At 42.4% G+C, this 18,575-nt stretch overlaps 1 protein-coding gene across 2 annotated transcripts in view; it reads right to left on the minus strand.

Annotated features, from left to right (window-relative positions):
* Positions 1-18,575, minus strand: part of LOC138467890 (UTP--glucose-1-phosphate uridylyltransferase) — an 839,807-nt gene that overhangs the window by 166,461 nt on the left and 654,771 nt on the right. For both annotated transcript variants that reach the window (XM_069608192.1, XM_069608191.1), the window contains one exon: positions 4,664-4,861. In XM_069608192.1, the coding sequence (XP_069464293.1) occupies positions 4,664-4,861 (198 nt within the window). The remainder of the gene's footprint in view (positions 1-4,663; positions 4,862-18,575) is intronic.

Genomic DNA, 18,575 nt, shown 5'->3' on the forward strand with positions numbered 1-18,575 from the left:
GTGGCTGAGAGACACATGCACTTGGAAAGGCATACCCGGAGGGCCAGGGTGGGAAGACAGAGTCTCACTATACGCAGATGACTTACTGATATACCTGCGGGACCCCAAAACAGCATGCCCAGTGGTAACACAGCTGCTACAAAGATATGGAGCCTTTAGTGGCTTGAAGGTGAATTGGTCCAAATCCATACTATTTGCACTAAACCAACTAGGTGCTGAGACCCCCGAGTCCTGCCCATATAGAGTTGCCCATGAAGACTTTCGATATCTGGGCATCCGGATCACAAGAAACCTTAATGACTATACATTCAATAACCTACGACCCAACACAGAACGATTCACAAGAGATGTGCAGTACTGGATGTCTTTACCCCTGACCCTCTTAGGGCAGGCTGCACTGTTTAAAATTTTAACACTTCCCCGCTACTTGTACATACTACAGAATGCTCCATTGCACATACCAACGAAGACGTTCCAAGAAATAGATTGTGTACTCAGGCAACTCCTGTGAGGCGGCGGGCACCTGAGAATAGCCCTCCAAACACTACAAAGGTCTATATGGGAAAGCGGCATTGGTCTACCGAGGCTACAGACATACTACTGGGCCAGCCATATGTCGGTGATAAATGACACACTACACATCAAATCAAGATTACCACATGTGAGAGCATCACCCCCCCATAGAGTTATATGCTGCAACACCCAGATCATCCTCTCGAGACATGACATCGCAAACGCCCCGTATCTGGGCAGAGTCACATACCTTTATAGGCTGGGGGGACAAAGTCACTCCACTACAACCACTATGGAATAATAGGAATCTCCCCGAAGTGACTAAACTAACGAAATGGCCAGTGTGGACGAGGCATGGCATAGAAAAGGTGAGAGACATTATAGTAGAAGGAACTATCAGACCCTTTGATGAACTAATCCTGACCTTCAACCTCCATGAGAGAGAGAGATACCACTACACACAGCTCCGACATGCTCTACAACAGCACCTCCCTACCCTCTCTGACATGTCAGACTGTACCCCATTGGAACGGAACATAGTTATAGAGCCTATTCAGGCTAAAGTCCCCACAGTTATGTACAGTGTTATCACCTCCTTTGCCACACCAGAACTGGTACGATTAAAGTCAAAATGGGAAACTGAAGTGGGAGAGATCATGTCAGAGGACTGGGTCCAGGTCCTAATGTACCCCTGTGAAGTCACCATATCTGCCAGGCTACGCCTAGTACAACTGAAGATATTATACAGAATCTTCTACCCGAGTGTAGCCTTGTACCACTGGGGTAAAATAGCTTAACCTAACTGTCTACGCTGCCGGGGGGGAAGAAGGAACTTTCTTTCACATACTATGGAAGTGCCCAGTAATCAGCCATTACTGGCAGCAATGTTGCAATGTCTTATCAAGGGTCCTGAACCAGACGATCCCCAGAGATCCCAAACTTGTTAATAGGAGTAGACAGTGAGATAGATATGTCAAAATATGAAAAGCTCTGCCTCATGACTACAACAGCGATAATCAAAAGAAACATAGCACGGCTATGGGGGGCAGCGGAACCGCCGCAGGTAAACCAGTGGATTACGGACGTACACATTTGCATTGCAATAGAAAGGAGGGTTTACAGGGCCAGAGGTTGTCCTGAAAAAGCAGATAAGATATGGCAACGCTGGGAAGACACGGTGTGAACTCCTGAACCTTTAATACCATAACACCATAGGATAAGGGATATGGACATTGCTACAGAAAACCTGTTATAGAACAAGATACTATTACACTGTATATTGTATACGTATACGGTATGTGATCCATCTGAGTGTGTTTTCCATCCAACGTTATTATTATTAGTTTTAAGTGTTGTCGTTTTAAATTCTGGCCTCGGAAGGACCAGTGGTTGTATGCTATAAAACCAATAAAATGTGATATCAAAAAAAAAAAAAAACAAAGAGTAGTCAATGTGGGCAATGTTACTTAGATGGTGGCGGTATGCACCTTTTGGCAAAACTAATGGCTAATCTTGATGCACCTGTGGTTTCAGATTAATGTTTTGTTGATTCTCAGTAAAACGTGGTGTGAAATAATCTTCAGTAATTTCACTGGTGACAACTGAATGTACCAAATGAAACCTCTTTTTCAGGGTGTAAATCGAAACTTTCTATATTAAGGTGTGCATACACAAACTACAGTCCCTGCACGACCTCTATAGATCATGATCCTGGACTTTCCCTCTGGCTTGTTATTAAGGTTCCTGCATCATTGTTTCCATGTTTACGCAAGGCCTTTAGCCTGCAGGTCTGGATATTTGCTACTCCTATGGTGCCCATGCTACGTGACAGCCAAAAACCTTAAACAATGACGTGGGTCATTCAAACTCAGAAGAAGGGCCTCTGAGCACAGAGGAGGTTGCATTGTCTACAATACCTGAGGCAAGTGTTAAGCAAGCAATAAAAATAGACTCCAGAATCTTTCCTATCAACTAGTCACATGTTCCCATCACATTGAACACTCACATGCACTGTATTTCATGTTACAAGGGGGACATCCAGCGATCTCTGAACAAAAAGATAATAAAGGGCAATCAAAGGCAGGCTATGTGGACCGTTTTGGTCAGGTACTGGTGTTTGATACAGATAGATTTTTAAAACAAAGCCTCTTGTACATGAACTGGTCATAGAGGTAAGTCACTGATGGCGAAAGGCCCTTGGAGGATGAAAAACAAAACTATTAAGCGAACCTGGCACTGCACTGTGAAGCCATAGGAAAATGCGGCTGTAGCACAATCCCAACAAGTAATTGATGCTGGATTAAAAAATAAAAAACTCCCAAGGAAAGGCACATCCAGAATGCATATGGGTGCAAGGTCAGGTATGGGAAAGAAAGGGCAAAATAGTAATGGCATTAATGCATGCATTTCCAAACATGGAGCATGGAGGGAGCCAAACAGGAGTGCAATGGTAACATGCTTTTGTGACAGAAATAACACGTTTTCCTCCATGGTAATATTGAATACACAATGTATGTGCTTTGTATTACTAGCAAATCACTGAATGCTAGGACCTGTTGCATAGTATCGGAGGGCTGGAAATCCCGAAACCATGTGTGAAAAAAGTCCTCTGTCTGACGAACAGGCAGGCAGGCAAAGCTTGTAGGGATGTCGGGTTGAAAAAATCAGTAACCAGTATTCCAACCACCTATCCTGGTTTTTATAGCTTGAGCATCTATGGAATATAGAGGGTTCAAGGGGTGTCAGTGTCCTGTTCCGCGTGACCTGTTGGTGGCATCCACCACTTTGAACACACTACCCTGGTGGGTCATCTGCACAGAGCCATAATCGGGGAGCAGTCCTTCCTAATCAGATGATCAAAGATGGTGATGGATTCACCCTTTTTAGAGTCTGGAAAACAATGTGAAATGGGGACCAGATCAGTCACCACTTGTATTTAACATCTTTTAGGCGGCCAATGGCTGTGCTTATAAAATCTTCTTGCATGCTAGTCTCTCTGTATCCTGATGACAGATCCGGTCCTCATCCATGCAGATGGGTCATGAGTGCTGTGGCCATGGTGTTGAGCAGTTTCATGAAAGCTGGGGTGGCCTAGATAACCAGTAATACAATGAAATAAAATCTCAGAGGGATCTAAGGTGATGTTTTTCTAACATGAGACCAAAGAAGTGCAGAATTCTTGCCAGCCTCTTGGCCCATGCCAGATCCCCATGACAAAATATTAACTTAAGGCTTGCCACATTATCTTGCCTCAAGGTCAGGTTAGCTAGGTGACCACGAGTCGCCTTTACTATATTGACTGCTTTAAAAAGACCTTGCTGTATTTGTACTTTTCATTTGGGTGAATGCTTTCCTATTTGAGGTGGACTTGTGACAAGTTGGTTTATTAAGACCTGCCACAAAGGAACTTCCCAACAAGCAACAAAGGAAAGTATTTAACACAACGACTTGGGCAAATATCCCTCCCCATGCCATCCAATATTTGCACTGGTTTCTGTTGATAAGATTACATTTGAGGTGATGTACATAGCCTACCTGGCATTTCACACAGAGTTCCCTCATGGTTTTTGGGACCCGAAGGCAACTCCGCACCTGCTCTCAGACAGGTCTCTTCAGGCTTCTAGGTTTCCCTTGCTTTTTGGGATGAGGTTTATTTTCTGTTCAGGTGTCCAGTCTGCAGAACTCCCTGTCTGATGGTTTGAAGCCAACAGATAACTACTCATTTTGTAGAGCAACACAAACCTGGAACGTTCCCTTAACCAGATACACCAAGGCCCATTTTGTCTCGTTACTAGTTAACAAGCGTTAAATAAAATATCAATACTGGCTGAGAGTCCTTGGTGGCTTCAACAGGTAAGAAGTTCATACTAACCAATCAGTATGTAAATAAAACCAATTCAAATATAGTGCAAGAAAATGTATCTCATGACTAGTCATAGAAGCAATTTGGAATGACCTAATGCACCAAGCCTTGAGGACTGATGACAAGCACCAAAGACATTTTAGAAAAAGGATTAATCTTTTTGCACCACTTTTCAAAACAAGTAAAGTTTCAATGAAGAGAATTAACTCCCAAAATATGTCAATTGGTACTGTTTACCTATCATGATGAACAATATATTTTTTTAAATATCACATTTGACAACCTTACCTTAGGGTTAACAATGATTTCCATATCAATTGCATTTTGTTCTTGTAGCCTTTTAATTGCCTTCAACGAAATCCACAAATTGTTGGTGTTGAAAATTTTAAATTTTGAGACAGACTTGAACTCATCAACATGTTGTTTTGGTACTTGTGCAATTTCTACCAGCCTGAGTTTTCCTTCATATTGTGTGAGCGTACCACCCTGAAACAGAAGAGTATCCGGTCAGTCAATGTTTGTGTCACCTATTCAAGGTCAACTATACAATATTTGGGCACATCCAAATCACTTGGGTTCAGCTGCAGAATAGGAGAACATAGTTGTCAACACCATGATCTCTGCAAAGTCTGCTAAAAACATGAAAGTACACAGATATTTACATAAAAGCATGGTTGCAACTTTGCATTTGATTATTTCCTTATGAGATTTGTTTTGCTAAAAAATATGATATGCTTCTCCATTGGTTAAAGTACTTGGTTAAAAACCCAACAATTAAAGATTAAAATCGGCTGAATTGCAAAGACTAATAAAAAAGAAAAAAAGCGGCTTGGGTATAGGTTAAGTATGTCACAGTCTTCTGACATTTTAATATACATCTAATTGGTATTAAAGTGTTTCATATATCAGACAGATCGCCATGTGGCCGCTTTCCAGCAACCGATGGAATACAACCATTTTTACACATACTATTTTTGAAACCGTGAAGACTTTTTTCCATAAACTACATAGCAGAAAAATGCTGACCTTTTGCAACACATTCCTTACAGAAATGTACTTTGTACAAAGTACTTGGCTTTTTCACCTTCATTAATTCATTTGCAGATGACCAAATGCTATTTGACGGGCCTCATATTGGGCTGTCTAGATCTTTATCCGCATTAGGGAAATATTTAGACTATAATGGATTAAGAATAAAGGCCTTTAAATCATCTGTAATTCCTTGTGGCAAAGGTAGAAGGAAAAGTAAACATAAATGGTATCTAGGGGGTGTTCCCTTGAGGGTTGTGGATCACATAGTATACTTGGGTTTTCCACTATAGGCTACTAGAAGGTCCGGCGCAACAATTCTAGACAGATTAGAGGGGAAATTGGTTCACCTAGTGGCACAAAATATGCAAAACAGATCTTACATTTTGTGGTTATACATTATGACCACTCCTGGATTATTACAAGGGCAAAAGTGTACCAATGTTGACATATGGACTAAAAGGTATTAAATATTTCCAAAAAACAGTAATTTGAAAGGTGTTTTTGGGAAGCGTCGTCTTCGGCTTTCAGCATCCTTTCCAATGGTTTTATTAAGAATCGAAGTTGGATTGTCATCTTTGGACTCTATTATCAACTATAAAAATCTAATGGTACTAAACAAGATGTTATGTCCGAATAAGCAATCCTTATTTGAAGATCTAGGTAGAACCATTTCAGCAGGTAACATCATGAGCCCTTACTCACCTATACTCCCCATATGCCTAACAGAAATGGATAACATTGGGACCTCTATTGAAGAATTAGCAACTAATCCAAATTTGATCAAATGAAAAGGTCACATTGTGGGACTGGACCAACCAATACGAGACTGTTGGGGAAATACAACACGTACGGCCACTATAAACAAGTAAATGTACAATTTAACAAGCTGGCAGGATATCTTCATTTATTTCTGTACCGTAGGGTTAGATTAACATACATGAGATTCAAGTTTAATATATTAAATGCTTTAGATGGTGTAGTCCATAGGCGATGTATTCACTGTGAAGACACATTGTGTTGTTTCTGTAAATGTAACGAGTCGTGGAAACACTTGGCTACAGAGTGCCTAGAAGGTGGATTGGCTAGGAGAACACGGGCTCTTGAATTTTATGTCTGACGTAACTGTTGATCCTGCTGAAACTCTATAGACCTTGCTGTTCTTAGGTACAAACAAACATGATAATATAGCGTGGCAAAGGTTTTATCGATGGGTTCTAAAAAAAAATAATTGTATAGCTTGTTTTATTCATGAGGACAATAAAATTATAAACCAAGTAGATCGAGTATAACATAAAATTGTAATTTGTAAGCATATTATGAAGTGTTATTAGATATTAGTACTTTTTAGAGCAAATAATTGAAACTGTTTAATCAATTGTAATAGTTATGTTTATCTGTCATATTGTGTTTCAGGTTTATTGCAAACCATATAACAAATACAAAAAATACAAAAAACATTAGTTCATGTGGTCTTTGTTGGGGGTGTTGAGCAAGCATATACGAACAATAAGAAGATTGGAAGATTCTTTAGCAATATCAGAGCATCTTTCACATACTAAATTACGCCCCAGCCTCTCTAATAAAGTTGCAAATTGGCCCTCAAAACATTTCACAGATTACAGATATCGGAGGCTGGACTGTTTGATATTTCGAGTGTTTGTGAAACTTTGCTGCTCTCTAAATATGCACCCTTTTGGCTCCCAACTAAGCAAACAGCTTGTCCAAGCGTGCCAGCAGGAGACCTTGACTGTGCTTTGGACTGATGGGTTCTAGAGTGCAAAACCTTTCTCTCCCTCTACTTGGTAGTACACAGCATACAGTACTACCAGATTTATCTTGGTGGTCCTTCCTGGATAGCCAGCCCTCCATAAAACCCTTTTCAGATACCTGTTGCCATGCACTGTCTCCATACAAGAACCACAGTGATAGTGTGTCCAGGGCTAGTGGCTATTGATGGTTTTTGCAGCTGCTGAAATCCTCAATGAATCTTGGAGCCCAAGAGAGTGCATCACGCTTACAAACTAGCTGAGACAATCTCATTATTGGTGACTGGACAGAGGACCTGGATCTTATTCTGTGAAATCGAGAAAGGGTTCTGACTTCTCAGTCAAGTCGGGAGTTACCCCTTTGGAAAGTCACTGTATATAATTCATCCACTGTTTTGGGACACATACTGCGCATCACTAATGATACCATAGTACACAGTAGAAAATAAATTAAATACATTAGACTAAAGAGGCATCCCCTGCTGTCATTGGTTCCACATTTAGGACTAAGCGGCCAGCTTAACCTGTCCAGGAAAAACATGAATAACTGAGTAGACCTAAGTAAACTGATACTTTTATACAGCAGTTGAATGTCAGTAGCATTAGCATATATATATATTCATGCTGAACGTACTATGCACTTTACAGCAAGATGCTGCTAAGTAATAACCAAATTATTGGTTTAGAAAATCTATGCTGCTAGCACTATGCACTTTAAGGTGAAGTAATTGTTGAATTTGTTTTTATGCACTAAGCACTTCATGCATTGTGAGTATCACATTTCACACTTCGGAAATGATGTAATATGGAAAACATTGAAGGCCGATTTGTACAAGTAACAATGGTAGTTATTTGAATTGAAACGGTGACAGCATTTTAAAAAAAAAACAAGAAAAGAACCAATGCACTGAAACACTCGCTATCATGATGGCCCACTTGGACTACTATACCAAGGGCAGTATGTTACCCAGTGTGAATGCATTTTAGGTATTAAGCCTATTATAAGATGGCCGTCAAGTTTCACATGGGGTATGAGTCCCTTTTCAATGTCCATTGTCATGACCCCGTTCCATGTCCACTACCATGCTGCCCGTAACCTTAAAACAAGATGGTGTCAGAGACACAGTGTTGTGATCAAGCGGCAAGTGGTGCCGCGAAACACGTCAACTGTTTTTGTTTGGGAGAGCCGGGATTGATGGCGGCTATATGTCATGGAGCTATGATGCGTGATCTATTATGATCAAATAAAGAAGAAATGTTTATGGAATTCGAAGAACTGGACTGAGTATTTATTTTACTGAAAGGAGCGTGCTCCTCACTGACTGGCGGTCCAGCCAAGTCCTGGAGAAATATATATTTGAACAAAGGGGACAACAGCCAGACCTCCGGCGCCCCAAAGGAGGATCTGCACTCCAATCGATCCGCATGTCTGTGCTGCGCTGAAGCTTCAAGAAACCAGCCTGACTCAGTTGTTTTTCTCTTGTAATATCCAAAATTTTATTTAATTATTAAACCATTAAATAATTGTTATAAAAGGAGAACGCTCGTATGACGCGTTTCGCAGCATGCTCGCTGCTTGTTCACATACAAATGTTTCAAACACTGGGGTGATACATATACTCTTTCACATTGTTAGTCTCTATGGTTTCCACTCTGTGATTGTCCTATGTCTATTTCCTCTGTTCTCCACGTTCTACACACGAATACCATGGCGGCCATTTTGAGCCACTTTTCAAACCAATACTGGTATGCTTGTAGGAGTTTAATTCAGGAACGTCATTTCACCAAAATGCCAGGGGTAGCGGAAGTGACATCACACAACCCTTGACCCCCTGATGACATCACAGGAAGTGATGTCATTTGACCCCACCCCGAAGTGATATCGCGGGTAGCGATGGAACACAACCTTTAGCCCCTTGACAAAACAGGAAGTGGCATCACATAGCATTGTACACTACAAAAAATATGGTTATGATATCACTATAATGTACATTTCATACAAGAATGGATCGCCATTTCTATCGTTAAGATCAGTGTGTATAGGCCCATATTCCCAAATTACTGTGAATGCAAGCAGACGTCCATGACCAAATGATAATGATGTGTTATTATATAGCACTTACACTTGAGCGCTTTATATAGAAAAAATATACGCCCAATATCAACCAACCAATGTTGGTACTCATTTATCGACCTCAGAAGGATGAAAGGCTGAATTGAGGTGCTTAAGAACAGACTAAATCAATGACTCACCCCCTGAAGTGTGCCTGAAATAAACCTTTAATGAGCCTAGCAATTATTGTATAGAATTCCAGAAAGACACATTATTTGGTATTCCTATTCTTTCTTATTTAGGGTCAGTGCTGAAAGTGTTAGATTTGTGGCACTCCTGTTATTATTTTTCTTAATATTTTTTTAAGGGGCCTGAACAAGAAAGAAAAACTTTTTTTTTTTTTTTAGAGGTCGCAAGGGAGACCTCAGAGGGCACAGTTGCGACCTCTGGCGACCCCTAAATGACGTCCTTCGTTTAATTATGGCATATTTTCTCACTGGCAAATATGATTAGCCATTTTCAGAGGCTATTTTCCTGTATGGAAAATACGGTTTTACAGAAAAGGACAATTACTTGTGTGTTGCTAAAATACATCAAAGCCATGACTACAATAATTATTGTACAATCAATAAAAATATTTAGCACTTGAGAAATGCGTTACTCATAAATAAAACCAAAACGGCAGTTTTTGCGATATTATGATCATAAAGTGCTTAATGCATTTTTTGAAAAAAACAATACTGTTCTTGTTTTCATTAAAATTATAAGGTGCTTAGTGCATCAGAACCATAACAGCGACAATCGCTATTTCCTTGATAAAGTGCATAGTGCATAAAAAGGTGCTTAATTTGTTGGTAAAAACATAGCAGCAATTCCTATTCCGCTTACAATTTTAAAGTGCTAAGTGCATAAATATAAAAACATAGCTGCCAATATTTGTTCTTTCTTGAATATAAAGGTGCTTAGTGCCTTCTTTTAAATTATATATCATACAATGCATCATGCATAATCATTGTCACTGCATTAAAGGTTTGTGTTCAGATGGGATACTCTGTGTCATTGGTGACTATCTATAGCAAATATCTTCTAGAACAGAGTAAGTTTGCCTTAAAATTTAGACCATGGTCTTATATTTATACTCGGGATCCCAACTATCACCAGTATTGCATTTCTCCAACACATGGATGTATGTCATGACTCTTTTTTACGCAACACTAAAGGATTCAAGATAAGGAATCCCCACGAGACTGTGCTTTACTACCTAATCACCAATAAAAACAAAATATGGCACCTGCCCTTTTTGTAAGTTCTGAAATGAAACCACAACCAGACTGTAAACAAAAATTCCTACAATTACATCAGCATCAATTTGCTATTTGATGATAGAACACACTTTTTTCCTTTTTAGTTTGCTTTTTTGATAATTCTGAGCCATGCTATATGTTGATGCAAATAGAGACCTGTTGGGGAAAAAAAGATGTTAGAAACAGCCACACTTGCTTCAGACTTGTATGTCAATTTTAAGTTCCTAAAAACATGTACAATTCTTCATCCAAATTGTGTCCCTTTTGGCTTTTTTGTTTCAAAATCTAGAATAAATCTAGTTTCCATTTGTCGAAGTTCCAATTCTCGGTTACCCCCTCTGGGGTTTTCTTTCACATGATGTACACCGAAGAATCTGAAACTTTCAATTTTGCCTCCATGGGCTTCTTTAAAGTGTACTGCCATTGGATATGCAACATCGAAGTTCTTAATTACTCTCATGTGCTGGAGAATTTTCAATTTTAACTTTCCAATAGTGCTTCCAATGTGCCATAACTTGCACAAGCACATCAGGGCATATACTACAAATTCCGTGTTGCATGTAATTCTTGCTTTTAATTCCACCGTCTGACCCAATACTGGACCCAATACTGTAGGTGGCACTGTTCATGGCATATTGGCAGGCTTTACACTTTGAGCACTTAAAGAAACCATTTCCGTTTCCGGTTAGCCATGTACCGGTATTTGTTGTTTTAGTTACAGGTGGCATATAGCTGCTAACAAGTAGATCTTTAATGGAACAAGACTTTCTATACGTGATATTAATCCTTTCTCCTAGGTGTGATGCCAGAACTTCGTCCGAACGTAGCACATTCCAATGTCGCTGGAGTATTTTGCGTATGGCACCGGAATGTGTGCCATACGTTAAGATGAGCCGAATAGCGTTTTCTTAATCAGTTTCTTCACAAGCTCGATTTGTTGAAAGTAATTCTGTACGATTCAGATTTGGAGCCTTTAGATATGCTCTTTCCAATATGGCTTTTGGATATCTTTGTTTCTTACAGTTTGTTGCAGTTAGTCTACATTCTTTATCGAAGCAGTCCAGATTTGAACAGTTTAGTCGAATTCTAACAAACTCGCCATATGGAATACTCCACTTCTAAGCAGTAGGATGGTTGCTGCTTGCTAACAGCGGCATATTGGAGCTTGTCTGTTTCCAATGGAGTTCAGTAATTATTTCATGTTGATTTACTTTTACTACCACATCAAGTAATATGATTGACTCCTGACTATGTGTTTCTGTGAAGTCTAAGTTCACATTGTTGATGTTCAAAGTTTTCAGAAAGTCAGACCAGTCTTTATCATCTCCTTTCCATAGGATAAAAAGATTATCAATAAATCTTAGCCAAAGAACCACCTGGTCGGTGTATTTACTGTTGATTTCAGTCCATGCTATTGTTTTTTCCCACCAACCCATTGTCAACTTTGCGCAGGATGGAGCAAAGCTAGTTCCCATAGCTGATTATAGAATGTATTATTGAATAGAAAGACATTGTTGGTTAAACATACGTCTATCATTTCCATAATCATCTGGCCATGCGAAAGGTAGTTCAATGATCTGCTGTCCAAGAAATGTTTGCACGCGACTTTTCCATCGCATTGTCTGATTGATGTGTATAATGACACTATGTCAAGTGTTGCAAACATGTAGTCCTCCTCCCATGTGATTCCATTGATTTTACTAAGGAAATCATTTGTGTCTCGGTATGATGGTAGGGTGAATACCAATGGCAGGAGGGTCTGATCAATATACTTGGACATGTTTTCCAAAGCTGCGCCGTTTAGTGTGACAATGGGTTTACCAGGTGGATGTGAAGGATTTTTGTGCACCTTTGGCAGGAAGTAAATCGTTGGTATTGTGGGGTATTTGTTAAATAGGAAATTGCAATCTTCATCGGTAAGGATATCTAGGTCAAGCCATTTATCGAGTAAACCCTTTACTTTCATCGTGATTTGTTCAGAAGGATTAATGGCCAATTCTTCGTAGCAACTGGAATCTTGTAGTTGTCGTTAAGCTTCCTTGATATAGTCGTCTCTGCTCTGAATTAATATATTGGTTCCTTTATCGGAGGCTTTGATTACAATATCCTTTATATTCTGTAATTCATGTAGGATCTGTTTTTCTTTAAGTGATAGATTTGATTTTATGTGTTTCTTCAACCTACCTTTTTTGAGGTCATGAATTACCAAATCCTGAAATGCCTCTAGGGGCCCCCCTGGTTGAAACGTAGGGTTAAATTTGGATTTCTATTCCAGATTGCTACTAATTGACCAATCTGTGTCAATGTCAAGCATTTTCAATGTTGCTTCGGTTTCATTTTCATTGGTTTGTGCCATTAATTCCAATTGAGCCAAATCTAGTAACCCTTCCAGGTCTTCAATGGGCACTGTTGTTTTGCCTTGTGGTCGCTTACCAGATTTTTCTTTTGGTGGATTCATGATGAAAAATTTCTTAAGTCTTATCTTCCGCATGTATTTGTAAAAGTTTACTCTCGTTTCAGCATAATCATAGCTGGCCGTTGGACAGAAGTTAAATCCATGTTTAAGTACTTTAATTTGTTCCTCGGACAATTGATGTCTGGACAAATTAATGATACTGTTATCTGTTTGTATCGCTCATTCTGTGTTCTTCTTGCCAGAGCGAGTTCTTATGTTCCCATCCGACTCTGTGCTGCTTACTCCTTTGCCCCCTCCGGGTTTTCCTTTGCCTCCACGTCCTCGTGCTTTTCCCTTGCCTCTTCCTGAAGCCTTTTTGGTGTGGTTGCGTCCATCTAGTCCCAACATTCTCATTTCGTCTAAAAATGTGTTTTTTTGGGCTGGTTGTCACTCGCTTGCAGTGGAATCTACGTCAGAGCTAGAGGCTGCATCGCTTGTGGTTGGGGTGATGTTCCGGATTTCTTTTGTGTATTTTGACTTGATGTGTTTTTTTCTTAAATGGTCGAATCGGCGGGCAAAGGTGTAGACTCGCCCCCTTTCATATATATATATATATATATATATATATATATATATATATATATATATATATATATATATAGTAATGTATCCTATATATATAGGATACATTACTCACCGTAATCGTATTTCTGATGCTTGTATCTGCTTAGATTCACATGCTGTGCATAGGCCGACATCTAGTGGAAGCTGCGGAGTATTACAGTTTGTTTTTCGAAACTCGAAAATGGGCGTCGACACAGGGCGTGCCAGTAATACTATCCCTAGTGTGACGTCCACTGTACCCAAGATCCCTCACGCATCTAGGATCCTCAGATGGTATTTTTTCTGACATGAGGTAGCATGAGGAGTAGCGTGAGTACAGATAATCCAAGCAGATAGATAGAAAGGTAAGACTGCAAGCAACCATGCGCCTTCTCTCAGAGGGGAGGAAGGGTGGGTCGCATGTGAATCTAAGCAGATACAAGCATCAGAAATACGATTACGGTGAGTAATGTATCCCTTCTGAGGCTTGTGGAATCTGCTTAGATCACATGCTGTGCATAGATTAGCGAGCAGTGCCTGAAGAAGGAGGTGGGATGTGAGAAGGGTCATGAGCAAATAAGTGTCTTAGAACCGCTTGTCCCACTTGTGTATCTGCCTTGGAATGGGTGTCAATGCAGTAATGCTGAGTAAAAGTGTGAATAGAGCTCCAAGTAGCTGCTTTGCAAATGGTGTCAAGGGGTACATTTGCAATGAAAGCCAGAGTGGCCCCAATGCCTCTAGTAGAGTGGGCTCTTGGCGTGAAAGGCAGAGTTATTTCAGAGAGTGAGTAACACAGCTGGATACAGTTAATAATCCACTTCGAGATGGCACCTTTAGAGACGCGATCCCCCTCTCTGCCTGTAGCTACGGAGACAAACAGTTGATCTGTTTTCCTTAGCGGTCTGGTTTTATTTACATAGTAGAGGACCGCCCTACGCACATCTAGGGTGTGTAGTTTCACCTCAGCCGAGCTTTGAGGGTCCTGGAAGAAAGCCGGAAGCTCGATGAACTGGTTTACGTGGAATTTAGATATAAACTTAGGTGAGAACCTAGGGTGTGTGCGTAAAACCAGTTTGTCTTTATGGACAGTAAAGAAGGGATCCTGCACTGACAGAGCCTGAATTTCACTGACCCTTCTTATAGAAGTAATAGCTACTAAGAAGGCCGTTTTATAAGTCAGGTGTTTGAGACTGCTTTTATGCATGGGCTCGAAAGGGGGCCCCATGAGCTTAGCACCACATTAAGGTCCCACCCTGGTGGTGGGTTTGAAATAGGAGGGTGAAGTCTCTTTACTCCTTCCATGAAGGCTTTAACTACTGGTACTTACCACCACGAGACCTTGTTATGGGAAGTGGTGTATGCCGACAGGGCTGCCAGGTGTACTTTCAGTGAGTTAAAAACCAATCCTGCATCTAGCAGGTGGAGCATGTATGTAACAATAGTGGAAGGAGTGCAATCAACTGGGTTGATTTGTCTACTCTGGCACCAGATAACGAATCTCTTCCACTTGTCAAAGTAACAGTGCCTTGTGTTTGGTTTCCTAGATTCCTGTAGGATGTCCATACACCTCTGTGGTAAATTGAGATGTCCAAACTCTATGACCTCAGGAGCCATGCTGTCAGGTTCATTGAGTTGGGTTGCTGATACACTGTTTGACCTTGGTGCTGGGACAGTAGGTTGTACCAGGCTGAAAGTTTGATGGGCTCGCACACCGCCATCCTGCGTAGGTGTGGGAACCAGGGTTGTCTTGCCCACATGGGAGCAACTAGGACGAGCGTCATCGACTCTCTGTCCATCTTGTTCACCACCTTCCTGATGAGAGGAGTTGGTGGAAAAGTGTACGCAAACATCCCTGACCAGTTCATCCACAGGGCGTTCCCCTGGGAGTCTGGTTGGGGGAACCTGGATGCAAATCCTGGGCATTGTCTGCTTTCGCTTGTGGCGAATAAGTCTATAGTGGGCAAACCCCACTGAGAGAAGATATCTTCGACGACCCCTCTGTGTAGAACCCATTCGTGTTCCTCTGGGAGGGAGTCTCTGCTCAGAGCATCCGCTAGGGAATTGAGCTCCCTGGAACATGTTGTGATGACAGGAAGATGTTCCGTCTGAGTGCCCAAATCCATATTTTCTGGGCAAGCTTGGACAGATTTGACGAACGAGTCCCTCCTTGCTTGTTCAGGTAGAACATGGCTGTTGTGCTGTCCGTCCGGATTTGCACTGACAGGTTTAGTAGGTGGGGCTCGAACGCTTGAAGCGCTCTGAATACTGCCAGAAGCTCTAGCAGGTTGATGTGGTTCTTGGCCACTGAGGGAGATCAGAGACCCTGAGCTGTGTGGTGGAGATGATACATGACGCCATCATGCCCAGTAAACGCATTGCTTTGCGTACCGTTATTTGGTGACCGGACTGATATTGCGGAATTTGCAGTAGTATATTCCGAATTCTTTCCTCTGAAGGAAAGGTCGACCCCTCTTGAGTATCTAGGATTGCTCCTAGGAACTGTTTGGAGGTGCTTGGCACCAGGCTTGACTTTTTCTCGTTGATTGAGAAGCCTAATTCGTGGAGGAGGTCGATAGTCCTTTGAATGTTTGTCCTGCAAATTACTGGGGTTTCCCCCGCTATGAGCCAGTCGTCCAGATAAGGGTACACCGGGATTGCCTCCCTGCGTAGGTGTGCAGCCGCCACTGCCAGTACCTTGGTGAATACCCTTGGTGCCGAAGCTATCCCGAAGGGCAGTACCTTGAATTGGTAGTGCCGACTGTCCACCTTGAATCGCAAGTACCTTCTGTGCGCTGGGAACATGGAAATATGAAAATAGGCATCTTTCAGATCCAAGGTTGCCATGTAATCCCCCTTTTTTAGGAGGGGGATTACCTCTTGTAGCGTAGTCATACGAAACTTTTGGGGCTTGACATACTTGTTGGCAGGCCGTAAGTCCAATACTGGGCGCATTGTCAAATCTTTTTTTGGCACAAGGAAGTAAGTTGAATAAATACCCTTGTTTACCTGGTGTCCCGGGACGAGTTCTATCGCGTCCTTTGCTAGCAGTATGGCAATCTCCTCGAGGAGAATCTTCTGATGTTCTAAAGAGTGTGCTCTTTGTCGTGGAGGATCGTTCCGGGGACGCTGCAGTAGTTCTATACAGTACCCTGTGGATACTGTTGACAGCACCCATCTGTCTGATGTGATCCCTTCCCAAGCCTGGGTGAAGTTGGAAATGCGTCCCCCTACTGGGGTTGCGTGAGAAGGGACCCTGAACTGAGCGTCACTGCTTTGGTGGAGGCGTGCCTCCTCCTTTGCTGGGGCTGCCTCTGCCTTTACCAGGCCTCTCCCATTACCCCTGCCGTAACCCTGGGTAGACTGTTGGCTGTTGTTCCACTGTGTACCCTGCCCCTGGGAATAGTTAGATCCTCTCTGGGAATTTTGGCCGCGTGGGCGACGAAAATTACTATTCCCTCTCTGGTTAGGGGGTTTATTGGTTAACTGACCAAGGGACTTGAGTGTCTCGTATTCGTCCTTGGCATTCTTCAGTGCGTCCTCGACCGCCTTACCAAACAGATCGGCTTCCACCGGTTTGTCCAACAATGATGCCTGGGTTTCTGCCTTAAAACCAGCCTGCCGTAACCACGCATGTCTCTTGATAACAGTACCTTCTGCTATCAATCTGCCTGCGTTGTCCGCGGCGTCAAAGGTTGCTTTTAAAATGCAACCAGACACGGCTCTACCCTCTGCGGAAATCCGAGCTAACTGGCCCTTTAAGGGGTCTGGTACAGAGGCTATGAGTGCCGTGACTTCTTCCCACTGATGGCAGTTGTAGCTGGCCAACAGGGTGGTGGAGTTTGCAATCCTTGCTTGATAGGCGGACGTTGAGGCTACTTTCCTGCCGAAACCATATAGTTTTTTGCTCTCCTTGTCTGGGTGTTACAGCTCTCTTACGAGTGTTAGTGACAACTAGGGAGTCTGGCTTCAGATGTCCTCTTATATAGAGAGGGTCAGACTGGGCTGCCCTGAAAAGTTTTTCAACTCTGGGATTGACTGCTCTGGTGAGGTTCGGGTTCACCAGGGACGGGTCTATTCTTCGCTGAATAGACTTGAGGATAGGGATGTCTGGGCAACAGGCCTCCTTTCTCCTACTAACTCCTCAGCGAAGTCCCTCTCCTCCTGGACACCGTGGGTGTCAATATGGAAATGTTCTGCTGCACGTGCGAGAACCTCGTTCAGGAGGGGTTGGTTATCGACAGGGGAGTCGGTAACCGGGGCTTCCTTTTCTACCGGGGAATCTACTCTGTAGGTTTCAGGGTCTTCCTCTTCTTGGTCCTCATCGTCCCCATAGTAGCCCGTCCCGGTTTGCTCTTCTACCATGCCAAAATCTTGGTCCTCACCAAAGGGAGTCTCTCCTTGATATAGTGAGTATGGTCGTGAATATGGTTGTACCTCGAAGGGGTCTGTAGACCTCATCGGTGTCTCAAACCGGGGCTTCTTACTCGGGGGGGGGGGGGTAGGATCATTAGAGCCTGAGGGTGTAGCCCCTTGTGGATCATATGAAAGGAAATGGTCTGGATTTTTATCGTAAAAGTCTGCCAAAGAAGACATCCTTGACATGACCCTATCTATGTCATCACTGGACCATTTTTTGGAACTGGGAATGACTCTCTCAGAAAGTTTTGGAGATTTATCTTGAGTAGATTTGCTCTTTGAAATATCAGCAGACCTGGTCTTGTCTGCCTGTTTAGGAGGAGTGGAGTGTTTCACAGGTGTGGAAGAGTGCAGAGGCTGCTTCTTCTGCTGTTTTCCCCCCTCCCCGTGAGTGGAAAAGTGTTTTCCCTGTCCCTTTGTAGCTCCGGAGGTTTTCGACGCCTGGCGTCGAGGATCGGGGGTAGGGTCCCTGTCCTTCGAACGTGGGGCCGTGCCGATCTTGTCTGCGGGCTCCGACTCCTGGAGTGCGGCCTGGGGGGTGGAAGTCGTCTTTGTCTTCCGACGATCGGACTTCCGTTAGCCTAGGGAGCGAGGCACTCTTGGCAAGAGTGGATGATTGCCTGGAGTCATG

This window comes from Ambystoma mexicanum, chromosome 4q (assembly GCF_040938575.1).
Source record: "Ambystoma mexicanum isolate Mex_15411 chromosome 4q, UKY_AmexF1_1, whole genome shotgun sequence".
Lineage (NCBI taxonomy): Eukaryota > Metazoa > Chordata > Amphibia > Caudata > Ambystomatidae > Ambystoma > Ambystoma mexicanum.